Genomic DNA, 21,147 nt, shown 5'->3' on the forward strand with positions numbered 1-21,147 from the left:
GAGAGTGGAGTCGGTCTACGGGGACTTGAGTGGTAACAAGGTGCTACTTACGTAATTTGATACAACCGATGGCCGGAGGATTACTTGAACCTCCGGAGCGACGTCGTTCCACTTTCATTCTCCATTGTTTTCATAGACATCTCGAATCCCCACAGCAACGTATCTAGATATCTAGACACCAGAAATCACGGCACAGACACGACCGCAGACGCAGCGGCGCCATACTCCGGCTTGAACCACCGTCCAACCTCCTCTAGTTCCTTTGATCTCACAATTCACACTCCGCCCGCACCACATCCCGTCTGTTCCCACAGTCAAACATGTCTTCCCCTCCGACACCACCTACACCTTCATCACCGCCCTCCTATAATCACTCAAATACCCCACCAAAAGCCTATCCACAACCTCCTGTCTTTCGTCCGCGTAGGAGTGCCGCCGCTATCGTCCCTATCCATTCGGCCGATGACAGTGACGGCTCGTTAACACCTTCCGCGTCGCCATTATCACAGTCATCCGAGCTCGACGACGCAGAAAGTGTGCATTCCCAAGACAGCTACGACCAGCCCTGTCATCCAGCGCACGCTCTCCCGCTGCATATGAGGTCAAATACTCTCTCCAGAGTTCCTTCCAATGCGTCGTCCTTGGCGGAAGAAGGTGAGGCCACACCGTTACTCTCGTCTGGTGAAGATGGCGGATATCACGGCAAATGGTACAAGGGACCTTTATTTGTTGCAGCTTTCAAATTAGGAATATTGTTTGCGGTCTTCACAGCGATTGTCGGTATTACCTTTTATTGGGGCATGCCCAAGTTGGATGACGAGGATAAGGGAACAGTCAAGTTGCCGAAGTCTTTTGCCGACCTCCAAGCACTGAAGTGAGTACTTGCATGCGTATCAGTATTAGCTTGATTAATAGGTGGCTGATGGTGCGACCGCAGCGCTCTGTTCCAAAAATATAAACACCGATACCCGTTAAAGCTGCTGGCGTGTGGTGTTGTCTCTTACCTTTTGTCAGTGCCATGCCCATTGCTGTCGGCCCAAACCAATAGTCTAACGATCCACAGTGTTCAAACGTTCTCTCTCCCCGGATCTATGTACATCTCCATCCTTTTCGGAGCTGCTTACGGAATCATGTATGGCCTGCTTCTGTCGTGTGTCGTACGTATTCCGCATTTTACGCCATTCCGCCGATAATCAACTAATGCTCTCTGTAGTGCGAATCTGTCGGTTCATTATTCTGCTACAGCCTTTCAGCCGTCCTCGCCCCCCCTCTACTCACACTTCCCTTTTACCGAGCCCGAGTTGAGACATGGCGTACCAAGATCATGGGTGACCCTAAAAAAGGAAAGAAAGTTACCTGGGACAGCATTTTTGCCATCCTCCTTGTACTCCGTATCGCCCCTTTTCCTCCCCACTGGATCGCCAACTTTGTGGCTCCTCACTTGGGTATCGGCATGTTCTTGTTCTGGTCAAGCTGCTTCATTGGTATCGCTCCTGTGTCAGTCATCCATGTCACTATCGGCTCTAGTCTCGACGACATGACTTCCGCTGCAGACTTCCACATTCTTTCTTTACGAAACATCCTCGGTCTTTCCGCGGTCATCATCGCTGTCCTCATCCCCGTCGGTCTCAAGCGCATCTTCAAGAAAGATCTTGGAGATCTTGGAGAAGCCGAAGAAGCACTTGCTTCTACCAGGGGCGGCGATCGCGAGATCAATGTACCAGCTGTCGGCCAAAGCCATGGAAGGATGTACCATGCCATCGACAGTGGTGTTGTCCTCGCAACACCGAGCAAAGGAAATGGTATGGATATGCGCCGAAAGTTGGTCAAAAGCCAAGGAAGGGTTTTGGAAATTATCCCTGATCACGAGAGTGATGCGGAGGACCGTGAGCATGTCGAACTTGACGACCACAGCCCATCGCCTCTCTCCCGTCAATTAATCAGCTTTGACAACATTGAAGAACCTTTGGTGGATGATAACGCCCCAGGTCCTTCCAGTCGCTCATCTTCGCAATCCACATCGCACAAGGACGATTACATTGTGTTTGACCCTGCGAACCATTTCCATAAGATCCAAGTGAAGCCCTATAGACCGAACACGCTAAAGGGCTACGGCACAATTGAACAGCCTGCGCCTGTGATGGATGATAGTGAGAGGACGACGACTGCTGCTGGAATGGGTTGGTGGCCATGGGCTAGGGACGGGGTCGCGTGATTGTCGTTTGCTTTTTTATCTCGTCTCATCGCGTTGTTGGTAAAATCTTGTATCCGTATTTAATTCTGTCACGTGTATCAGTCAACTGTACAACCTATCTTTTCAACGTTCATCAATCTTGAACATTTATATATAAATTTTGTTATTTTTGAGGGCATATAGTCATAGCATACAATTCAAATGTACATAATGCACTTCATACGTTATATATTCCTGATTAAGATAGTAACAAAAGGCTAAGATAAAACGGTATACAAGAGCATGTGGTGAGAAAGTATATGTACAACGGCGAAAAAAGCTAAAGAACAAGGATAAACAGGGCATCCAGACCGGAGATATATTTTATTCTGATCAAGTCATAGAAATCCAAAGCCAGTACTATAGCCGTCAGACGTGTCAGCCAGTTGCACCATTGAATAGACAAAATAATGTCACCTTTTCGGTACCTGGATTGGCAGAGTGCACAATTTTCAGTTGGAACATTCTGTCAAACACTAGATCGACCATTAGTACTGTATTTGCAATGCATGTTGCGAATTGATTAAAAAAAAAACATAACCTACAACTCATCACCCAAGCCTTCGCGGCCAAATGGCACAACGCGTGAGGCATTACTAAACTAGGATTTGTTGGGAAGGTTTCAAGCTGTCTCAGGCAGCGAAAAGCGACGGACGGTTGGGGTGGTCCGTATTTAATGACAGCGTGATGGGCTTGACGCCATTTATCGTCGAGCTGGGATTGGCATCGAGATGGATCGGGGCAGTCTGGCCTCTAAAGTAGAGGGATTAGAAGAGAGAGATTGGTAGTAAATTATGCGAGAGGCGTACGCAGGAATAGTCTTTTCGGACGTCTATTGTGCCTAATTTGAGAAGACGCTCTAGGAACCAGCTGCGGCTGGTTAGAATGAACCGGAGACAAGGTGTCAATATTCAAACCCTCTGAGTACTCTGTATTGACTGACCGGTTGGATAGCTTCAACTGCGTCTCAACAGACAACATTTTCATCTCACTTTCATCCCACGTCGCTAAATTTTAGTCCCAAGATAAGCACGGGAATAATGTTGTAAGATGATGCAGTCAAGAGTATTGCACTTACGTTGATCAAGCACGAACCGACTGGCCTCCCGATAAAGTTCTGCATTTTCATGTTGTTCCGCTAAAGCTAGAGCCATGACCGGCCGGCCGGAAGCGTGGGTAAGGAGGAAGTGGGTGCACAATTTTTGGAGACACGGGACAATGAGTTTTGAGGCAAGAGATAGAAGCTATAAGGAATGAGAGTGAAAGTGAGCCAGCGAGACACAGTGACAGGATGCTTGGTTGATGGCACGAACAGGTGCAACATTTGTCCAAGTAACTTTACATTCGAGGCTATCCATCACTATCTGTCAGCATCCCAAGAAAAGAACAAGACTGGTGAGCGTGAAAAGCTTACTGTGGATATGCCCAGAACAAGAAATCTTGAAAAGCTGAAGCTGATTCTTCATGAAGCTCAACGACTGCCTCTGCTCCTCGGGGGAGAGGACTTGATTTGAAGTTCTGAAAAGAGTGCAAGCTGCTGGAAAAAGAAGCGCGAAGGGCTGTACGATCTCTCTTCTTTGATATTGCTGCTGGTGTAGTAGAACTCATCTGAGCGTGGGGGGTAGGCCTATGGACAGGAATGTTGGTAAGATCTTGAGCAATCTCTAGTAGAGAAGGGGTTTCTTCTGCTTCATCTGACACGGTGGCCGAATGCGATTGGGGGCCTTTTATGTGTTGACTACGGTTCGTCTCAAGATATTGGATAGTGGTGACATTGCCGGCCTGATTGTTTTCAAGTTTCTCTTCCAAAATTTCAAGAGCAGGTTGGTCTGTAGTGATTTTGGCTTCTACAGCCAGTCTCGATGCCATACCATCTACATCGGGAACATCAGAAGAAGATACATCAGTCTCGATGACCGTTGAAGGTCTCGAATATACATCGTCTTGCAATGGATTGGACTCTGCCCAACTGTGCATCCATTAGCATTCCTCTTCTGTCCACTGATATATGGTACATGACTCACTTCCCATTCAATAAGCCTTCAAAAAATGGGCTGGCGAACCACAACACCTCCTTATGACACCAAAACTCGTTCCGGCCCACGATCACCTTTACCTTGCCTGGTAATTCTGCGCCACATCGGAACGTTGGATGCACGTCAATAGGACCTTCATCCTCTAGCTCAGCTTCTTTATCGATATCATCTTCTGAGGGATAGCGGGAGGGACGATCTTCTGCGTAGACCCATCGTCCGGAAGAGCTCCTGTTGTGAGATTGTGAGGATGAGTGTCTCGAAGTGAGAGCTGGGTCTAGCTGAGGATGAGCTGGGGAGCGGGGTGGGTTGCGGGATATGAGTAGATGCGATGGATTTGAAGACATCTCTGGAATTTATCGGTATATCCCTGCCATGGCAAGCAAAGAGACATTCCTGCCACGCATTGCAATCTGTTGTTGATGATGATTTGTTGACACCTTCCGTTTTCCGCTCTGTGTCTCTTTTCCCTTTCCCTTTCCACAACTCTGCACACCCAACACCATGACATTGCTCTCCAGCACTGTTCAGGCAAGTGTAATAGATCCTATGCATAGCTCAGAGCTCATCCTGCCATGCGTAGCCGCCCTTGCTGTCTCTCCTCTCTTCGACCTCGTCTCCCGCTCTCTCTCCACTGTTCATCGCGGTCACCGATCCATGCTCATCAAACTCTGTGATCACGACAGTTGATGACAGTCAACAAATGGAGAAGGCGGGATCTCGCGTTACCATACCCAAGAATCCAGCTCGAGGCTCGATCGCGGATCAGGTCATTCATATCCAATCTCCAGATCTACGCCGCACCTATATTCAAGCTGGTTGTTCGCAGATGGCATTTAGACAGTCATTGAAAGGCAAGGAGCGGGATGAAATAATGGTTCCTCTGGGAGTGGAATTACCTTGGATAGGGATGCAGGTGAAGAGATTAAGTAGAAGAGACCTGAGTTTTGAGGTTGGAGTTATTGATTCTCATGGACGTGAAGGTGTGATTCGATGCTCAAGTTACAAGGTTAGGCTTTGACTTACATTAGGACTAGAAGACTAATATGGAGTCCCAGCATGATCCTTCAATACATCCCCATCGATCTCCGCCTCTCATCCATCTTCCCCTTTCCCTTTCGTCATCCGAGCCATTTTCTGAATTAACCCCATGGCGGCATATCGAGCTAGACTTATCTTCCATTATCCCATTATTTCAGGGCCTGGCGAGGAAACACGAAGAAGAGGAGGAAAATGGGTCAAGAAAGAAAAGAAAGACAGAAGTCGAGTTGCCCAATGGAGGGTTTGGCAGTGTAAGCTACGTGAGAGTCTACGCCAATTGCAGAATCAGAAGAATATGGTTTGTGAGTTTCCACTGTCTAGCATACTTTTTCATATTCCGAGCTAATATTGGGACAGACTTCTGAAGGAGAGAAGACTCTGGAAAGTGGGGGCAAAAGTGTGAGAGATGAGTGGGCATTACATGCCGCTCAGAACATTTCGTCCCTGTGATCCATGTAGCGAGTGAAGTACGCCCAATATAAACATTCATATGCGCTACAAATAAATATACAACACTTCGGATTTCGGCTGGAGCTCGTTTATCTTATGATCGTACTACTAACAGCCTTTCTTCTCTCCCTTTCACTATAACCCAACACCGGGCCGCCAGTAAACATCAAGATCTGATACTGCGTATGCTTTGACAAGTTCCCCAAATTGACCCGAAAGTGATTGAGCGTCTTTATCGCCTGCGTAGGGGAAGTCGGGTCGATTAAGTTTCTGGATGCGGAAGACGAAGAGGGGATCTTTGATTTAAGTGTACGTTTTTTACGAACCCAGCCAGAAGAAGTGATTTCTTCGTCGTCTTCGATGGGTATAGCTGTACTTGCTGATCTTCCACTATGGCCCAAGCCATCTTCGGCACCACCACGCAAATGTTCAACTGTTTGACTCTCGCCCCCATTCGTACTCTTATTCCTGTCGACATCATATATGACTTCAGCCCTCCCATTCGTAAATGGCGGAGAAAAGGGCACGCTCTCATGTGTCTTTTCCACCTGTGATTGGGAAGACGATTTTTTCCTCAAACCTCCCGGCCGCTTTGACCGTTCATTGTTGCCTGCGTTATTGTTGCCCCATGTAGAGAGGGAGGTATTTATAAGCGGTAATGACGCTTGGGCTCGTGATTTGACAAGACGGGTGAGAGCCGCGTTACGGATATCTTTGGGCATCGTCCTATGAAAGAGTTAGCCTCAGTTGGTATAACTCAGGAGAAGATGTTCAACTGATTCACTTTCCAGGATCAAAGAGCAAGAGATTGACATCTCCTCGCGCGTTTTCTTCGTAACCGACAATCGTCCTTGAGTGACCAGAGTGCTGAACAACAGTTATCAACCATCAATCAGCATATATGGATATATTGGGCTTACTTGAAGGATAAGTGGGAATCTATTCGACACCCTGACAACTTCCCCTCTCCCAGCGCTATTCTCACCCGAACGCATAAGGACGTCAAACGCCGATCCATTTGACGGGCTCTCTGTGCTTTCATTCTGACATCCACTATTAGTATATCATCAAAGTGCTAAGTGATGGACTTACAAAGTAGTCTTTAACCCACTGTTGTAACCGGATATAGGCAGCTTTACTACCATCTTTTGGATTATTCGGTTTTGGAAAATCATCTGATGATCGAATTATCGAATTAGTCCTGCGAATACGGATAAGAAATGGTGATACTGACATATAACACACCTGAAGACATTGTATCAACATTCCGTGATGAGCTCAAAAAATTGTAATTACTCACGGTATCCCCTTGTAAGTGAACATCGCATATAAATCACTCGGCCCGATCCATTTCCGCCTCCCCAGTACCGTCCCACCTAGTTGTTGTTTTCCCTCCGGGTCGTATCCCTCTTCCCATGCTTCCTCTATCCATCCTTGAACTCTTCTCACCCCTGGCTCTGCCCCATTTGTGGATTTGGAGAACAGAGGGACGTATGAGGGGATGGAGAGAAGAGAAGTGAGAGACATTAAAGCGTTGCGATACCCACAACCCCAACCTGGTCATCAGTCAGCAAGAGCCAACGGTGATACAATGGACGGCATAAGAGACTTACCAAGATCAAATTTCCATACGCCTTTGATATGTGTGGTATCCCGACATAATACAGCTCTCCGTGTTGTCCCTTGGTGAGCTGACGTGCGAAGTGCTATGGCTAATATATTTATCACGCCTGGACCAAAAGTTATTAGCATAGGATGTAGTAGAATCATTTGAAAGACTTGCCAGGCGAAACGTTGTTGGGTAACTCATTAGGACCTGTTGACCCATTAATGGGATCCCACCTGAATCATGTCAGCTCAATACTCTTGTAAAATTGGAGAACTGACCAACGGTCACCTTTCTCGACCTTTCTGCCGATCCATCCCGTCCACTTTCCAGGTCTGGCAGGTCCGTCCCATTCTTTATCAATTACATCGTTGTCCCTTTGCTGTTGCGCTGCAATATCCATTGAGGAATAATCGAAGTCTATATCGTCTTCTACCGCTTGGCCTGAGAGGCATGTTACCAGGTGAGCTTGGCTCTCAACCGGGGTTAGAAATGATAGAGGGAATTCGCAGGCGGGGCATATGTCAAGCTCGGGACTGTAAAGGAGGTTTTAAGAGCCAATAACAGATATCACTTCATAAAAGGACTTACGCTACTAAAGTCTCTTCAGGCCACCCCCTATTCATACTCCCTTCACTTGGCATCAGTTCCCCCATACTGCTCGTTCCAGCATTCTCGACAAAATGGTTATTTACATGATGTTCGAAAGCTGCTTGGTCGGCGTCTACTGATGTGTCACAGACGGGACAGATGGGCATGTTCAAGAAAGTCTGTGGAGGTTGTAAAGCCACGTGTTACTCGAAAAAATCTATAGGTTAATACCATGTAGACGAATGCTTGTTCTAATATGATAGTTCATCGCCTCGTACAGTAGTGGCCGGTGGCCGGTGGGCAAAAAGGAAGCGGTACGGATGCTGGTGATGTCACCATTGTTGCATTGTAATTCCCAAACTCATAATTACGTAATCTGAGAATTCGAGATCATTGGCGTGCTTTTCATTCGTCACGACTTCGGCAAAACCAGGCTCGCTCATCATCATCCATTTTCTGCTTCTCGGCCGTTCTTTCTTCTTTTCCCGCTATTAAAACATAAAACATGTCCGACACCAGGCAAGACGCTCAGCAAGAACTTCACACCCAGGTGGAAGCGAACATCGAGGACAGCTTGGGCGTGCGTCTCTCTCCACTCGCCCACCCTCCTTCATGAATTCTCACTTACCAATTACGTACAGTCTGCTCTTGAGTCATCTTTCAATATCCCTCCTCCTCCTCCCAAGTCCCAGACTTCCGTTCCTTCTCAGGGAGAAGAACAGGTTCCTGCCCCCGCGACCTCTGCACCTGTCCCTGGTCTTGACGAGTGGCCCCAAACTTTGCAGGGCTATCTCGACGAATGGCAGGCCGAGTCCGCCGTTGCTCGTGCCAAGGCTGAAGCTACTCGTAAGAGGTTTGAAGAGGAGCGAGCTGCCGAAGCCAAAACTGCAGAGGTTTCCAAGAAGGCGGACAAAAAGAACAAGGAGGATGAAGAGAAGAGGAAGAGGGATGCGGAGAGATTGAGGCAGGAGTTGGAGGGAGAAGAGGATGAGGTACAGGGCGGAAAGGGTCACGGACATGGAGACAAGAGCAGGGTCAAGGAAGCGTGGGAACTTGTTGCCAAGAAGGAAGGACAGAACAAGGACACTCCTGTGGTTGAGACTGATGTCCGGGGCGTTACAGGCGAAGACGTGCTCGCCGGTCGGGCTGGTGAGAAGGAGGTCAAGGCTGTGAGTACATCTTGTTCCACTGGCGGCATAGCTCTAACTAGCACTTAAGCCCGCATACCACCCTACTACCTCAACCGACCCTATCCCCCCTATTTTCCAAGACCCCAAGCCCGTCGCTCCTGCTCCTGCGCCTACAGAATCGGCTACTCTGTCCCGGCACTCTGCCACCTCTCAAGCGTGGGAAGAAATCTCTGGCCAGTCCTCCGGCAGTGGCGAGCAAGTTTCTCCTCCCCGATCCTCTGACTCTGACGACATTGTCCAAGTTCCCTCTAACCCCGAAAAGGCTCCCGAAACCCCTCTTCCTCCTACTCAACCCCCTTCACTCACCCTTACTCTTTTCACCAACGCTTCATCCTTGTCAATCCCTAGGATCTTTGCCGTCATTGGTATCAACCTTGTGTTGCCTTTCATCAACGGTGTCATGCTCGGCTTTGGCGAGATCTTTGCACGGGAGGTCGTGAAGGTCGGCAAGGCTGTCTGGAGGGGTGAGAGGAGTTTGTTCAACTGGAATCGGAGTTCAGGTCTTGGAGGCAGAGGAACAACGGGTGTCGGATTGAGCGGTGCTGGGTTCTAGAGTATTTTGCGGATTTTTGACATGCATCTACAACGTTGTGCTTCTAGGCGTTTGTCATGAAAGGTATTTGCGTTATAGGTCGTTACTATTACACTATTCTGTTTGCTACTTAACGCGCGTCTAACTTTGTGACGAGCCAGTCCATCCCCTCCATCAGCCCAGCTCCTGTCAGGGCACTACATCCCATAATCTGCCATTCCCTTTGCCTCAAATCTGTAAGATTGAGAGCCTCGGATACCTGGGCAGGTGTAAGACGACCTTGAGACACCGGCAGATCCTGCTTGTTTGCCAGCACGAGCAAAAGTGCTGTTGATAATGACTACATCCAAATATCAGCTAGTCACTCGTGAAGTTGCACCAATAACGCACCTCATCTGCAACAATCTTCATCAACTCTTGCTTTACTAGCCCCAACCTCGGTCCATCACACGAATCAATCACTAAAATCACTGCTTCGGTCCCATTAAAGTATTGACTCCATGAACTCCTCAAGCTCGTTTGTCCGCCGATATCAATCAACCCGAATCGGACACCCTTGTAATCGTATACTTCGTGGTTGCTTCCTACTGTAGGTGCGGATGCGACTACTGCGCCTGTTGTTATGCGGTAAAGGATTGTCGATTTACCAGCATTATCGAGACCGATGAGGAGAACTTTGGTTTCTTTGCGCGCAAAAAGACGCGACCAGAGAGATGAGAATGTGACTGTGTAGTGTCACTGTGTGGTCCATAGTTTTGTATAGCACGGCGACTCACCACCCATAATTCGTATATATACAGCTGTTGACAAGTATAGAGAGCTGTGAATGCAAGAGGAGAGCGGAAATGCGGCGACCTCCACATCCCTCCACGTGGCGTCATAACGCCGAAATTTTCCGTTCCTCATTCCACTCCTTCATCATTTTCTAACAAAATATTCGGTTTTATTTTTCGGTCCTTTATTTTGACACACCTTACTCCCCCATTCCCCACAAAAACACCACATACACAAGAATGAGCGGACGAGGTTTCTCTAGAGGCGGCGGTGGTGGATTCAGAGGCGGAGCGCGAGGTCAGTTCTTTTTGGAGCTGCTGGGGACAAAACTTGGAATGAGCAACAAGTTGATGAAGATGGGGTTTCGCTGATGTGTTTTCGGAAACAATAGGAGGACGAGGTGGTGGCCGAGGCGGTTTCCAGCAGAGGGATATGGGTCCTCCCGACACTGTTCTCGGTGGGTATAACTCTTTGTTCCCATCCACCACAACATCAATTGACGTATTTCGACAATGCTTCTTTTGCAGAAATCGGCTCTTTCCAACACGACGTTGAATCCGAGATGCTTTGTTCCCTCACAGCACCTACAAAAATCCCCTACTTCAACGCCCCCATCTATCTCCAAAACAAGACCCAGATCGGCAAGGTTGACGAGATTCTCGGTCCTATCAACGAAGTGTACTTTACCGTCAAGATGGAACAAGGAATGTTGGCGAGCAGTTTCAAGAAGGAGGACAAGGTGTACATCTCCGGGGAGAAGTTGTTGCCGATTGAAAGATTCTTGCCAAAGCCCAAGGTTGCCGGCGGTAAGGGTGAGTGGTCGTTGCCGGTTGGAACATGCAGAGGTTTACTGACAAATGACCCCTTTGTTCCTATCAAACTTCTGCCCATTTTACAGTCGAGAGTAAGTCGAACATGCGTAGTAGAATATGATTGATGGTCCTTTACTGACTATTCGTCTACAGAACGAGGTGCCCAAGGAGGTCGTGGTGGTCCCCGAGGTCGAGGTGGTGCCGGCGGTCGTGGCGGACGAGGTGGATTCAGCGCACGAGGCGGGCCTGGCGGACGAGGTGGTGCTAGGGGTGGTGCCGGTGGACGAGGCGGTTTCAGCTCTCGAGGTGGGGGTGCGCCCAGGGGTAGGGGTGGTTTCAGAGGAAGGGGACAATAAGGTGTATCAGGAGGATAGGTGTGATAGATTTTCTTCCTTTCGTTTTCTCTGGATATGTACATGTATTTTCATTTTTGATCCCATCATAGTGCTTGCGTTGCAGGGACGGGAAGATATAGCTCGCAGATCTACATACGATTGCTGCATGTCCATTAACTACCACTCTATGCTTCTTGCCCGGCAATGAGTCTCTCTCCTTTGAGGATAGCGCCAGGCTTGGCCTCGAAGCCGGTTCCAAACTCGCAGTCCTTGACTTGTGCCTTCTCACCGATACGACCGTTGGAACAGATGATGGAGTTTTCAATCCTCGCACTGAATTACATGATCAACTGACTATCTTGCAACTTTCATCGGATGCAACTTACTTTTCCTCAACAGTGACGAAATCCCAGATCACACAGTTATTCAACTTGGCCCCCTTGCCAATCACACAATGCCTTCCAATGATACATTTCTTGATACTTGCCTTTTCTCCGACCCGTGTGCCCTCCCCAAGCACACTATCCGGCGAAATCTGTGCGGCGGGACTGATTGCGGGCGCTGTCCCCGCATCTTCGGGTATGATATTTCGCACAGGCTGAGCGCCCTTAGCAGCTGGGATGGTAGAGGAAAGAGACTTGATAAATCTACGGTTAAGTTCCCAGTAACCGGCAAGCGAGTTGGCACGGATGAGATGCTCGGGTTCGTACACGGGTGCGCGTGATTTATCTTGCTTCCCACCTTTCCCTTGTACGGGTGCAGGCGTAGGTGGAGCGGGTGGAGGGGTGATAACCAAGACTTGACACTTCCACTCGGGCTTGAAGCCTTTGCGGGTACGGGAAGGAGCGGCGGGGAGAACACCAGAGCTATACATCGTATCGACATCGCCAGAGGGGGAGGCGGGCGATGTTTGGGGTAAAGGGGTATGGTCAGATGAAGGAGAGGATGATGGGTGGAGAAGAGAACGGGAGGGAGGTGCAGTAGTTGAACGAGCAAGTGCTTCGGCGAGAGGGTCTCGGCTAGGCGGGTCCAGGATAGGTTCCCATCTCTCACCCAAACCTCGCTGCCACCCACCCTTGACCAACCAAGGCACAACCTGCTCCTTCATGCTACTCAAATCCTTTGCTCTCCTTGTCGCCAACAAGTCCAAGAACGTCCGGCGGAAAACGTAGACGTGAGCGTCGAGAATTCTGGTAGTTAGTGAAAGAGTGGGATGGCGGTTAAGAAGAGACATGCGGAGTTCGAGGTCTTCCTCCATACCTTCTAAGGGGGTGATGAGAAGTAGTTCGTCCGACGTCTTGTCGAGTCCAACCAATATCTTTTCCTCCGCATCCTTAACGGACTCTATGGGTTCGTAAAAGACAGACGTCATTACAGCCTTTGGTGAAGAGCGGTGCTTGTCCAAAATTGTCTTGAGAGGTAGATATGATGGGGGTGAAATGTCACAGGGAAGGAGCACAAAATCACTCTATAAGCAGTATAAGTGATATAATTACCCACAATCTCCGACTTGCGGCATACCTTGATAAAATTCCTGAATTTCATCAGAATCCTAGCCGTCCCGTCCTTTTCTTCACTGTCACCTTCATCTTCATCCCTTTCGCCCTCAGAATTCTTCCTAAGATTTATCTGCACACGAGAATGAGTAGATTTGTTATACGCCTCTGCAATGTGGTCGGCGATTTGATCATGGAAGGTGTTAGGGACTATGATGAGGATATCTGTAAAAGACAGAAGGGGATATACATCAGCTCGGAGACACTAACATGATTGCAAAGAAGACCATACCCAAGAGACCGGCGGCAAGTACCCAATCTATCACATAGTTGATAATAGGAACGTTACCGACGGGTAAAAGAGCCTTGGAAATTACGTTGGTACCCTGGTTGAATGGGTACAAGCTACCTTGAGATCAGCGCTTTGAATACCAGGTGTTAAGGATGAAAATAGCTCACTTTTCGCCGTAACCAACAAGAATGACAGCCTGAAAGTCCTGGGACTGGCTTGCCCATCGTTTTGGAGCTCCTGCACGGGGGTCAAACATGGCTGAAGGGAATTGTGCGAGGATAGTCGGCGAATATAAGAGGAAAACCAAAAACAATAATCACCCACATGAATCGTCCACTCGAAAGAATATGTTACGTAAACCCTCTGTTACTGCATGAATTGTGTGTCGGCGCTAGATAAAAGGATGCCCAAACCTGTTCCTGAAATGGGGCTTAATGGCCTGGCACGTTGGCCGAAAGCAAATTCAAAATTGAGAATTGGGACGCGTTTTTCAAAACATCTATGGTTCGCGAAAGTTAACGCGCTCGTGAAGGACGAAGAACATCATCTTCACCTTCTCATTTATACTTCCATATCGTTTCTTTTGACCTAAAAGGTCCCCACGACCTGCCATTCGACCCTTCTCCTCATAATGGACTACATCTCAGTTCTGCCCCAAGGCGCGCCAATTTCTCTACATCCACAAACTCAACATAACTGACGCGACACAACCAGACGTTGACCTTTCAAGCTCACATCAGTATCTTCGTATTCCGCATCCACGTACTGGTATGTCTCGGTGTTCGCCCAGTATTTAATTGTCCATTGCTTACGCTATGTGTAGGGGAGCCACAACTCTATCTCCCGTACGCAACTGCTGCTGGCCAAGATGTCGTCCTCGAAGCGGCCAAGCTCAATGGATCTCAACGAAGGACATGGTTCATTGGTGATTCTGGAATAGATGGTGAGTATGCATTTTGGTCAATAATGGTAAAGCTTATCACCCACAGTCGGTACTATGCTTGTACACTACCCCATTGACCCATTGTTCATTGTTATCCCTCTTATCCTAGCGCTTGTTCCTGTGAGTTTTGTCTCTTGAACTTACCTCTAGTACAGACTAAAACTCCGGACGTACAGAATGGGCCCCCTCCCCCATTTCAGCCACTTCATGATCTTCTTTCAGCCGCATCAACTTCGACATATTTCGCCCTTCCCCTACCTTTTACTTCAGCTTCAAAAGGCAAATTGCCCGATAAGTCGCAAGGCGTGAATGAGGACATCGAGAGACTGTTAACACTGAAAAATGTGAAAAGAGTGTTCAAGGCCTGCTGCGAAAAGAAAGGTCCGTCCTTTTGTTGATGTATTTGAAGTGCTGCTAACAGAATATATATATTAGTCATTTCTACTGCCCCTCCATCCCCGAACCCTTCATCTTCTCCACAACCTCCCACCCAGAGCTACTACAGGCCTTCACAAGATTTGATCATCCAACATCTCAAACGCAAAGCAGGATTTTTTGCCACACCAGAAGAGTTTGAAAAATTTGATCATCTTGTGCGAGGCTTGAGCAGAGATGGACTTTTGGAAAAAGATATCAATGAGGAGCTGTTGAGATGTAAGTTCTGAGGGGTTTTGTCCAGTAAGTCCAATTTACTAATGTGCAATCAGCGGCGAGATTGAGAGCTGCATGTGATCACTTGGCCCAGTGGTTACCTGCTCCAGTCTTATCAAAACTTGTAAACTCATACGAGTATGTTTTCTCTCTTTTTTCATTTCAAATTTCTGCTGATACATAATGAATCTCCAGTTTTGCTGCGCTTGAAGAACACCTCGCCTCTCGTTCAGCAGCAGCATTTGCCACCTCTCAAATCACAACTTCCAATAACAAGAAAGAGGCCAAAGGCAATAAGCGTAAAGCGCCCCCGGCAAGTAGGGGTGTCGAGTCGCTGAAAAAGGTTAACACCAGCAAGATGGCAAAATTGACATCGTTCTTCAAACCGAAAGACAAGTAATGAACACTTCGCTGTCTATCGCCTAGATGATCGGGTATAATGGTTCTGGGCGCTTTGTTACCCCTGTACTTTGTCTGTATGATAATGCATGTCTTGATATGTTACACTGATATAAATAAAAGGTATATCAACGTTATTACTAATTGATAATGCCGGAATATAATTAAAGGTTGTACAAATGGTGAATGACTACGAATGCGTATTATGTGGTGGGAATATATCCCAATCTTCTCTTTTTCTCTTTTGAGTATCATCCAACTGGCGTCTTTACAGCCTAGGGCCTCCATTTCCTGGTGGCCCTCTTCTTATCAATCTTCCAATGGGATTCGTGAAATTAACCTTTCTTTCCCCGGCTCCCATGATTCTCCCGTTAGCCCCATCCGCACCCACTCCTGCATCTCTGCTAATTGTCGCAAGTACCTCGTCATCTTCTTGTGACGCAGGTGGGAAGGCCATGGGTCTACCCCTCATTTCCGCCCTACTCCTTCCAATCGTATTTCCGTTCCCGCTTGCACCGTTTTCTCTCCTACTACCACTTGCGCCTCCCTCGAACCCATCACCATTCTCATCACACCTCACCTGCACTGTCACTTCCTGATACCCACCCAAGTTCGATTGGGCTCTGAACATTGAATTTCTCTTGTTCCTGAGAAATCAGCACCCGCCGTGACGAGGGAACTTGTAGAAGAAGAAGATCGGGAGGAAAACGGGGGATGACCCTGGGCGGAGAATACTACGGATTCGGTGATTGAAGCTACCTCCCTGTCCGAGCCTTCCTGGTCATCCGTGATACTTACGTTCGAATTTTCATCACTTGAATGAGAGAGGTGCTCTGATGTTGGCTGATCGGTGGTAGAAGAAGATGCCATAGTGGCTTGCTGGTTCAAACGTGCGGTAAAAGTCGACTCAGCGGTACGTGAAAACAATCTCTCTTCTTGGAACTGGAACGATGGAGGTCGGAAGGGTGGTTCCATCATAACCTCTTTTAGTGTGATAAATTAGTGAAAAGTAAGTATGGGAAATGAAAGCTGGACATACGCATGCGCAAGGTAGTGACGATAGCTCTCAAACTACCTACTTCTTCCCGCGCTCTCAAACTTTCCGTCATTGTCCTCCTACGGATTTTCTTCATCAGGTCGTGATTCATGTTAAGTGTAAAAAAGAAAATGAACGCACACTTCATTCCGACGTTCCATACTATCTAAACCGGAAGCCAGCTGGATTACCACCGTACGCAGACCATTGATCACTTCCTCCCATCCTACATTGCCTGCGTTTCCCGATAATCTGCTGAACGTCCAGTCAGCATATGATTGGTGCGACCCAAAGGATGGTGCAACAATGGAACGGTGATGATGAGGGGCCAAGTCAGGTCTTGCCCCTCCGGACGGTAGAATGCTGATATTAGGAGAGGTAGACGAGATGACAGGCGGAGGAGAAGGGTGAAAAGGAGTTGGAGTTGGTGGGGATGAATAAATTGTTGGTGGGGTTTGGGGGTCACTATGGTTAGGTGTGACAGAAGGCGGCGTATCACCAAGCCCCATGCGACCCACTTCTCTCCATCTCCATCCGTCACTTGTTTCTCTCCTCATATTGCCCATGGCCTCGACATTACCTTCCATCCGCTTCAAATGCTCCCTCATATGCTCTAGCTCTTCTTCCAAACTTTCGGCTCGAGATATTAATGATTTCAACCTCGCATCATTCATCTCGAAGAATCCTGAGAATGCTTCAAACGGACAAATAGATAGATGAGCTTGAAGATCCGAGCGGGGGATAATCGATGAGCATCCTCTGGTAGAGTGAAGACAAGGGATGCGGACGAGGGGGCACTGCCATTTATGCATGTGAGCATCAGGACCCACTACAGCTGGTCAGTGTTCAGGGTCTTCCAGTTCACAGCTCCAGCTCAATAATGTGCTTACTGTTTTGATCACATAGACCACAGACACCCTTTGCCTCATTGCGACATTCTATATTGGTATGGGTCTTCACGGCTTAGCAATGATCGGCCTAGAGCTGTCAATGCATGCTTACCGTTTGATCTTTGAATACCAGTATTGTGCCACATTTTCTGCACTCCATCTTTCTTTGAAAGCATTCGTACGCCCTGTGGTGAGGTAGTCTTTGACGGGCCATCTTAGATGTTATGTTAGCTTCTGGCGTCTGATGAGAACGACTCATAGATCAATAACACCTGACTAACCGACAAACCGCAATCTCCACCTTGACAAGTGACGATGGCTTTTGGACATGTCCTAAGGTGTGCCAGCAATAGCCCTCTTTGCAGAACCGTGCCACATCCGTCAGCCCCACATTTAACTTTCAGCTCATCGAGCATCTAACGGTAAAGCTCACATATCAGCACTGACAGTTGGACGCCGCATTGCTATAAAGCCCATTTACTCACCAGCTTTACTAGTTGTTCAGTGTCCCTCAAACTGCTCATTGTCAGTGTTGACCTATCTATGGGGCATTGCGGGTTGTGGCTGATTGCATGGGTGATACAGTCTCTGCAAAAAGTGTGCTTGCAGGATGTTGTCGTGACAGGATCTACAAGGGCGGAACGGCAGATTGCGCAGGTGAGGTTTGGGTCAACATGTTCAATATAATCATAGGTGATCTCGTGAGCCATGGTCCTGCTATTGCGTGAAGACTCCTGATCAGTTAGAGACAACTTTTTTCTGGCACCTGGAAGGGATAATGGTAACCTAACAAGAAGTGCTTTGAGCAGCTTTGGATTGATTGTCAGTTGAAGGACCGCGCACAACCTCCACCTTGCCTCCACCGCCCCCAGGCGAAAGCGTTTTATACTACGAGTACTCGTACTCAGTCATTGGCTCAAAAAGCAAAAAGTAACAAGGCTCGACGGGATTTGAACCCGCGACCGCTAGATAAACTCCAGTTCACGACCTCGAAGTCTAGAATGCTACCACTGCAACACAAGCCCTTGTCCGTTGAAAACTGATTCTTAGAGTAAATTACATCCTATTTCTCTTATACGGTTAAATAATCATCTACATAACTTAGTAATAGTAATGTAACAAGCACGGAAAGAGATCACAACGACTACAGTATATGTTTGGGGGAATCAGTCTTCATGTTTCACCATTCTTCTTTGCTTTCACCGTTTACATTTTCGTTATATAGAAGTACAACGCAAAACCACCTCTTAATCACTCCTCAAAACACATTTTCCTCTGCTTCATTCAAACCTACCCCAGGCTGAACAGCTCCCCGAATTACACTTCCATTAGCTATCGCCTCTTCTACATTTTCATTCGCGGCTACCGCCGCCGCCTCTTCTTCCTCTCTTTGCTGAGCAGACAAGTGGTTCTCTACTAGATCCCCAAGCTCTTGGTGCTCGTCATCAAACGACTCAAGTTGCTCTGAACCCTCTTCAACGCTCTTCTTTAGCTTTTTTTTCGCGTGTGCGTCTCCATCTTCTTCATCCGCGGCGGGTCTCGTGGAACGACGCTTTTTCAGGGACTTACCATCTCCCCAGAGTTCTGGGGGACGGATGACACCGAATTTCGAGTGGTACAAGCCACAGGCTTATAACATAATCAGCTTTAATGACCAGTTTAGAAGCATATTCTGCTAACCGTTGCACACTTTGTGGTCGATACCTCCCAGCACTAATTTTCTCCACACAGTCGTTTCCGTTCTCATGCAGATATCGCAACTTCCAGGAGGGCCCTGTTTAAGTCGCGAAAGAATGGAAAGAGGAACGTCGTGGTCACCCTGACTAACATGGACTAACTCCTGATTTTGGCCATTTGAGGAAGCAGACTGACCGAAAGCATCAGCATCGCCATCTTGACTCAAGGGTCCCTCGGCCTGTCGTTCTAATGCTTCCTGGGCGGGCAAGAAATCAGCAAAGGAAGTAGATTCGAGTCGGATAGCATCTTCGCGTTCTGAGTGAGGACCTGCATCTCGGTCATCCGTAGCGTGGGATGCATTGAGATGAGAGAGGATATACGCCTCGGCACGGTTAACAGCTTCGGTCGTATCCTGATCATCAGGATGATCTTGGTCATGTTGAGCTGCTTGCAGAGTCCTGGGTTCGTGAGAGTCGGGGAGTTGTGCTTGTGCAGCTTGAGAAGATTCAGCAGCGCGATGGTTGTCTTCTTCATGGGAAGAAACGCGTCCGGTGAGAGATGATTCTCCCAATCTGCTTCTACGGGGATTCTTAGCTGCTGCAGCTTTACCTTTGCCCTTGGGGTCGAGTTCTTGAGAAAGGGGCCCAATAAGATAAGATTGGTAGAATGTACGAGAGACTTCACCCTTTGGCGGTCTACCTCTACGTCGACGGGCAAGCGCGGGAGAAGAAAATGCACCGGTAAGGTACTGATTATCGGGCTACAAAAAAGTCAGCTTTGATGGCAAAACGGCCAATTCACTTACATGTTCCTCTGTCAGCAAATTCTCCACAAACGTGCCAACAGATCTCAGATTCGACAACACCTTCTCCTTTTGATCCTCGTCTCTTACTTCTAGCTCTTTAACTTCCTTCACAAGGTCTATGATCCTCTTTTCCTCCGCTGTCTTATCATCGCGCGTCCTCACAAATTCATCTCTGACGGGAGGCAACGTGTTTTCGAGGTAAGAGATGGAGTTTTGTATATCTGTCTGAACAACTTGCAACGCCTCCACATCTTCGGAGAAGATATCCTTAGGCAAAATGGGAGTAACGGACGAGTCGTTGCTAGTGTCGTCAATGTCGGCGTCGGGATGGGCTCGCAAATGGGATATCTGATTCTCGACTCTGACGATGGCCGCTTTGGTCAGAGCAAGATCTTCCATGATAATCCTTTCCATCTCTGTGTTGAGAGCTGCAGCGAGGCCGACAGCTGCATTGGCTCCAGGGATCGGCGCCTGCCCCGGAAGAGGAAATGGGATAGACCCGTTTCTGATTTTGAAGGGAGAGATATGCGGGACTTCAGCCTTTTCCTGATGTTGCATCTGCGGGTCATCATGTCCCGTAGCGACAGCCGCCAGCTCCCCTAATCTTCCATTTTCCGAATCTTTCAGGAAGGTCTCCATCCCTTGCATCCAATTTGCCTCGTTGCCTTCTGAAAAGTCGACACCAGTAATGTCAGTGAGTGCGGCCAGAATAGTGTGGGAGTGCGCTTCTTGCTCTTGAGCCTGGGTATCATTTTCTTGTAAGACCTGCTGATCATCATCATGCAATTCTTCCGCCCTTGAGGGACCAGGAGTAGGCTGATGTTCAGCATCCTGTACTCCTTGTTGAAAATCGCTTCCTTCGGTTCCACCTTCTAACGCGGCAATCTGCTCCTTCAGTCTCGCATTCTCCTCTGACAGTATACGCGAGGCGTTCTCAAGCGCTGCCCCCTTTTCAGCCTGTCTACTTCTCGATCTATCTGCTGCTAGACGGTTCGCCTCCCGTCGTCTAAAGTCGGCAGCGGAGCCGGGAATAGTGCCACGGGCCTTAGATGGACGACCTGTTTTTGTTGTGCGTTGGGAGGGCAGAGCAACTGGTGAGCTGGATGCTGAGTTCTGGAGAGGCTGGTGGTGGTCATCTGTATGCTGCGAAGAGTTGTCTGCGAGTGCTGGATCTATGACGGGGTCGAGGACTAGGTGGTCCATTGTGGTTTTTGTAGGCGGACGTTGAGAGTGGAGGAAACATCAACAAAAACAAGAATGACATGGCAATTTCTCACATTGGTGGAAGCCAGGTGCCTAATATTGAGGAAAGGAAGACTGCCAAGAAGAGGCATGCGGTGCCCAAAAGTGGCTAGGCTCGC

General features: G+C 48.2%; 11 protein-coding genes and 2 non-coding genes; 6 read left to right on the top strand and 7 right to left on the bottom strand.

Annotated features, from left to right (window-relative positions):
- Nucleotides 1–127: 127 nt before the first annotated feature.
- On the top strand, nt 128–2,432 carry CNAG_04253 (transmembrane protein). XM_012196069.1 has 4 exons: nt 128–874; nt 938–1,009; nt 1,064–1,157; nt 1,214–2,432. Exons 1-4 carry the CDS (start codon nt 321–323, stop codon nt 2,213–2,215), a joined length of 1,722 nt encoding a protein of 573 aa, XP_012051459.1. The 5' UTR covers nt 128–320; the 3' UTR covers nt 2,216–2,432.
- CNAG_04254 (hypothetical protein) lies at nt 2,363–4,786 on the bottom strand. The gene is made up of 9 exons (XM_012196070.1): nt 4,258–4,786; nt 3,648–4,202; nt 3,547–3,583; nt 3,312–3,477; nt 3,177–3,240; nt 3,043–3,109; nt 2,779–2,986; nt 2,651–2,709; nt 2,363–2,593 (listed from the first exon to the last, which is right to left on the bottom strand). Exons 1-9 carry the CDS (start codon nt 4,611–4,613, stop codon nt 2,567–2,569), a joined length of 1,539 nt encoding a protein of 512 aa, XP_012051460.1. The 5' UTR covers nt 4,614–4,786; the 3' UTR covers nt 2,363–2,566.
- CNAG_04255 (hypothetical protein) lies at nt 4,578–5,899 on the top strand. The gene is made up of 4 exons (XM_012196071.1): nt 4,578–4,797; nt 4,850–5,275; nt 5,325–5,609; nt 5,665–5,899. Exons 1-4 carry the CDS (start codon nt 4,771–4,773, stop codon nt 5,755–5,757), a joined length of 831 nt encoding a protein of 276 aa, XP_012051461.1. The 5' UTR covers nt 4,578–4,770; the 3' UTR covers nt 5,758–5,899.
- On the bottom strand, nt 5,776–8,209 carry CNAG_04256 (hypothetical protein). XM_012196302.1 has 10 exons: nt 7,955–8,209; nt 7,645–7,899; nt 7,541–7,599; nt 7,371–7,487; nt 7,058–7,313; nt 6,992–7,002; nt 6,850–6,932; nt 6,678–6,800; nt 6,542–6,624; nt 5,776–6,483 (listed from the first exon to the last, which is right to left on the bottom strand). The coding sequence occupies exons 1-10, from the start codon at nt 8,119–8,121 to the stop codon at nt 5,847–5,849; spliced, it is 1,791 nt and encodes a 596-aa protein (XP_012051692.1). The 5' UTR covers nt 8,122–8,209; the 3' UTR covers nt 5,776–5,846.
- Nucleotides 8,210–8,391: 182 nt separating this feature from the next.
- On the top strand, nt 8,392–9,838 carry CNAG_04257 (hypothetical protein). XM_012196303.1 has 3 exons: nt 8,392–8,534; nt 8,596–9,123; nt 9,173–9,838. Exons 1-3 carry the CDS (start codon nt 8,460–8,462, stop codon nt 9,695–9,697), a joined length of 1,128 nt encoding a protein of 375 aa, XP_012051693.1. The 5' UTR covers nt 8,392–8,459; the 3' UTR covers nt 9,698–9,838.
- On the bottom strand, nt 9,694–10,574 carry CNAG_04258 (arf/Sar family protein). XM_012196304.1 has 3 exons: nt 10,453–10,574; nt 10,067–10,401; nt 9,694–10,016 (listed from the first exon to the last, which is right to left on the bottom strand). The coding sequence occupies exons 1-3, from the start codon at nt 10,457–10,459 to the stop codon at nt 9,807–9,809; spliced, it is 552 nt and encodes a 183-aa protein (XP_012051694.1). The 5' UTR covers nt 10,460–10,574; the 3' UTR covers nt 9,694–9,806.
- Nucleotides 10,575–10,609: 35 nt separating this feature from the next.
- On the top strand, nt 10,610–11,702 carry CNAG_04259 (H/ACA ribonucleoprotein complex subunit 1). XM_012196305.1 has 5 exons: nt 10,610–10,747; nt 10,842–10,907; nt 10,978–11,262; nt 11,349–11,354; nt 11,416–11,702. Exons 1-5 carry the CDS (start codon nt 10,690–10,692, stop codon nt 11,616–11,618), a joined length of 618 nt encoding a protein of 205 aa, XP_012051695.1. The 5' UTR covers nt 10,610–10,689; the 3' UTR covers nt 11,619–11,702.
- On the bottom strand, nt 11,605–13,670 carry CNAG_04260 (translation initiation factor eIF-2B subunit gamma). XM_012196072.1 has 5 exons: nt 13,553–13,670; nt 13,386–13,498; nt 13,119–13,318; nt 11,984–13,065; nt 11,605–11,930 (listed from the first exon to the last, which is right to left on the bottom strand). The coding sequence occupies exons 1-5, from the start codon at nt 13,639–13,641 to the stop codon at nt 11,783–11,785; spliced, it is 1,632 nt and encodes a 543-aa protein (XP_012051462.1). The 5' UTR covers nt 13,642–13,670; the 3' UTR covers nt 11,605–11,782.
- Nucleotides 13,671–13,935: 265 nt separating this feature from the next.
- CNAG_04261 (hypothetical protein) lies at nt 13,936–15,488 on the top strand. XM_012196073.1 has 8 exons: nt 13,936–14,044; nt 14,100–14,153; nt 14,209–14,328; nt 14,375–14,448; nt 14,505–14,709; nt 14,764–14,982; nt 15,036–15,117; nt 15,175–15,488. The coding sequence occupies exons 1-8, from the start codon at nt 14,017–14,019 to the stop codon at nt 15,377–15,379; spliced, it is 987 nt and encodes a 328-aa protein (XP_012051463.1). The 5' UTR covers nt 13,936–14,016; the 3' UTR covers nt 15,380–15,488.
- CNAG_04262 lies at nt 15,449–18,259 on the bottom strand. Of its 2 annotated transcripts, XM_012196074.1 has the most exons (8): nt 17,790–18,259; nt 17,586–17,720; nt 17,417–17,518; nt 17,305–17,368; nt 16,556–17,243; nt 16,418–16,494; nt 16,177–16,361; nt 15,449–16,018 (listed from the first exon to the last, which is right to left on the bottom strand). In XM_012196074.1, exons 1-8 carry the CDS (start codon nt 18,012–18,014, stop codon nt 15,647–15,649), a joined length of 1,848 nt encoding a protein of 615 aa, XP_012051464.1. In that variant the 5' UTR covers nt 18,015–18,259; the 3' UTR covers nt 15,449–15,646. The 2 variants fall into 2 exon arrangements, with proteins under 2 accessions (XP_012051464.1, XP_012051696.1); XM_012196306.1 differs by having other exon boundaries at nt 15,449–16,361.
- Nucleotides 18,240–18,329, bottom strand: CNAG_10108. The gene has a single exon. It is a non-coding gene; the product is annotated as a tRNA-Arg (tRNA).
- A 135-nt stretch (nt 18,330–18,464) lies between these two features.
- CNAG_04263 (hypothetical protein) lies at nt 18,465–21,027 on the bottom strand. Its single transcript, XM_012196307.1, has 3 exons — nt 19,787–21,027; nt 18,985–19,741; nt 18,465–18,933 (listed from the first exon to the last, which is right to left on the bottom strand). Exons 1-3 carry the CDS (start codon nt 20,987–20,989, stop codon nt 18,563–18,565), a joined length of 2,331 nt encoding a protein of 776 aa, XP_012051697.1. The 5' UTR covers nt 20,990–21,027; the 3' UTR covers nt 18,465–18,562.
- On the top strand, nt 18,510–19,233 carry CNAG_12837. The gene is made up of 2 exons (XR_001046116.1): nt 18,510–18,810; nt 18,885–19,233. It is a non-coding gene; the product is annotated as a hypothetical RNA (non-coding RNA).
- Nucleotides 21,028–21,147: the final 120 nt, after the last annotated feature.

This window comes from Cryptococcus neoformans, chromosome 9 (assembly GCF_000149245.1).
Source record: "Cryptococcus neoformans var. grubii H99 chromosome 9, complete sequence".
NCBI classification, from domain to species: Eukaryota; Fungi; Basidiomycota; class Tremellomycetes; order Tremellales; family Cryptococcaceae; genus Cryptococcus; species Cryptococcus neoformans.

Excerpts from the sequence above, each read along its gene's own strand:
- CNAG_04253 (XM_012196069.1), top strand. The coding sequence starts at position 321 with ATGTCTTCCCCTCCGACACCACCTACACCTTCATCACCGCCCTCCTAT. Across the intron at positions 875-937 it reads GCCGACCTCCAAGCACTGAA|CGCTCTGTTCCAAAAATATA; the intron begins GTGAGTACTTGC and ends GTGCGACCGCAG. Across the intron at positions 1,010-1,063 it reads GGTGTTGTCTCTTACCTTTT|TGTTCAAACGTTCTCTCTCC; the intron begins GTCAGTGCCATG and ends AACGATCCACAG.
- CNAG_04254 (XM_012196070.1), bottom strand. The coding sequence starts at position 4,613 with ATGTCTTCAAATCCATCGCATCTACTCATATCCCGCAACCCACCCCGC. Across the intron at positions 3,241-3,311 it reads TCGGTTCGTGCTTGATCAAC|CGACGTGGGATGAAAGTGAG; the intron begins GTAAGTGCAATA and ends ACTAAAATTTAG. Across the intron at positions 2,594-2,650 it reads CCAATCCAGGTACCGAAAAG|TACTGGCTTTGGATTTCTAT; the intron begins GTGACATTATTT and ends TGACGGCTATAG.
- CNAG_04255 (XM_012196071.1), top strand. The coding sequence starts at position 4,771 with ATGACATTGCTCTCCAGCACTGTTCAG. Across the intron at positions 5,276-5,324 it reads TTCGATGCTCAAGTTACAAG|CATGATCCTTCAATACATCC; the intron begins GTTAGGCTTTGA and ends ATGGAGTCCCAG. Across the intron at positions 5,610-5,664 it reads GAATCAGAAGAATATGGTTT|ACTTCTGAAGGAGAGAAGAC; the intron begins GTGAGTTTCCAC and ends ATATTGGGACAG.
- CNAG_04256 (XM_012196302.1), bottom strand. The coding sequence starts at position 8,121 with ATGCCCATCTGTCCCGTCTGTGACACATCAGTAGACGCCGACCAAGCA. Across the intron at positions 6,801-6,849 it reads AGTGGGTTAAAGACTACTTT|AATGAAAGCACAGAGAGCCC; the intron begins GTAAGTCCATCA and ends AGTGGATGTCAG. Across the intron at positions 6,625-6,677 it reads GATTCCCACTTATCCTTCAA|CACTCTGGTCACTCAAGGAC; the intron begins GTAAGCCCAATA and ends ACTGTTGTTCAG.
- CNAG_04257 (XM_012196303.1), top strand. The coding sequence starts at position 8,460 with ATGTCCGACACCAGGCAAGACGCTCAGCAAGAACTTCACACCCAGGTG. Across the intron at positions 8,535-8,595 it reads ACATCGAGGACAGCTTGGGC|TCTGCTCTTGAGTCATCTTT; the intron begins GTGCGTCTCTCT and ends AATTACGTACAG. Across the intron at positions 9,124-9,172 it reads GTGAGAAGGAGGTCAAGGCT|CCCGCATACCACCCTACTAC; the intron begins GTGAGTACATCT and ends CTAGCACTTAAG.
- CNAG_04258 (XM_012196304.1), bottom strand. Across the intron at positions 10,017-10,066 it reads TGAAGATTGTTGCAGATGAG|TCATTATCAACAGCACTTTT; the intron begins GTGCGTTATTGG and ends ATTTGGATGTAG.
- CNAG_04259 (XM_012196305.1), top strand. The coding sequence starts at position 10,690 with ATGAGCGGACGAGGTTTCTCTAGAGGCGGCGGTGGTGGATTCAGAGGC. Across the intron at positions 10,748-10,841 it reads ATTCAGAGGCGGAGCGCGAG|GAGGACGAGGTGGTGGCCGA; the intron begins GTCAGTTCTTTT and ends CGGAAACAATAG. Across the intron at positions 10,908-10,977 it reads TCCTCCCGACACTGTTCTCG|AAATCGGCTCTTTCCAACAC; the intron begins GTGGGTATAACT and ends CTTCTTTTGCAG.
- CNAG_04260 (XM_012196072.1), bottom strand. The coding sequence starts at position 13,641 with ATGTTTGACCCCCGTGCAGGAGCTCCAAAACGATGGGCAAGCCAGTCC. Across the intron at positions 13,066-13,118 it reads AATTCAGGAATTTTATCAAG|AGTGATTTTGTGCTCCTTCC; the intron begins GTATGCCGCAAG and ends TACTGCTTATAG. Across the intron at positions 11,931-11,983 it reads TTCGTCACTGTTGAGGAAAA|TGCGAGGATTGAAAACTCCA; the intron begins GTAAGTTGCATC and ends CATGTAATTCAG.
- CNAG_04261 (XM_012196073.1), top strand. The coding sequence starts at position 14,017 with ATGGACTACATCTCAGTTCTGCCCCAAG. Across the intron at positions 14,329-14,374 it reads TGGTGATTCTGGAATAGATG|TCGGTACTATGCTTGTACAC; the intron begins GTGAGTATGCAT and ends TATCACCCACAG. Across the intron at positions 14,983-15,035 it reads CAATGAGGAGCTGTTGAGAT|CGGCGAGATTGAGAGCTGCA; the intron begins GTAAGTTCTGAG and ends ATGTGCAATCAG.
- CNAG_04262 (XM_012196074.1), bottom strand. The coding sequence starts at position 18,014 with ATGGCTCACGAGATCACCTATGATTATATTGAACATGTTGACCCAAAC. Across the intron at positions 17,244-17,304 it reads TGGTCTATGTGATCAAAACA|TGGGTCCTGATGCTCACATG; the intron begins GTAAGCACATTA and ends GACCAGCTGTAG. Across the intron at positions 16,362-16,417 it reads CGTCACTACCTTGCGCATGC|AGGTTATGATGGAACCACCC; the intron begins GTATGTCCAGCT and ends TCACACTAAAAG.
- CNAG_04263 (XM_012196307.1), bottom strand. The coding sequence starts at position 20,989 with ATGGACCACCTAGTCCTCGACCCCGTCATAGATCCAGCACTCGCAGAC. Across the intron at positions 19,742-19,786 it reads ATTTGCTGACAGAGGAACAT|CCCGATAATCAGTACCTTAC; the intron begins GTAAGTGAATTG and ends ACTTTTTTGTAG. Across the intron at positions 18,934-18,984 it reads CGACCACAAAGTGTGCAACG|CCTGTGGCTTGTACCACTCG; the intron begins GTTAGCAGAATA and ends TTATGTTATAAG.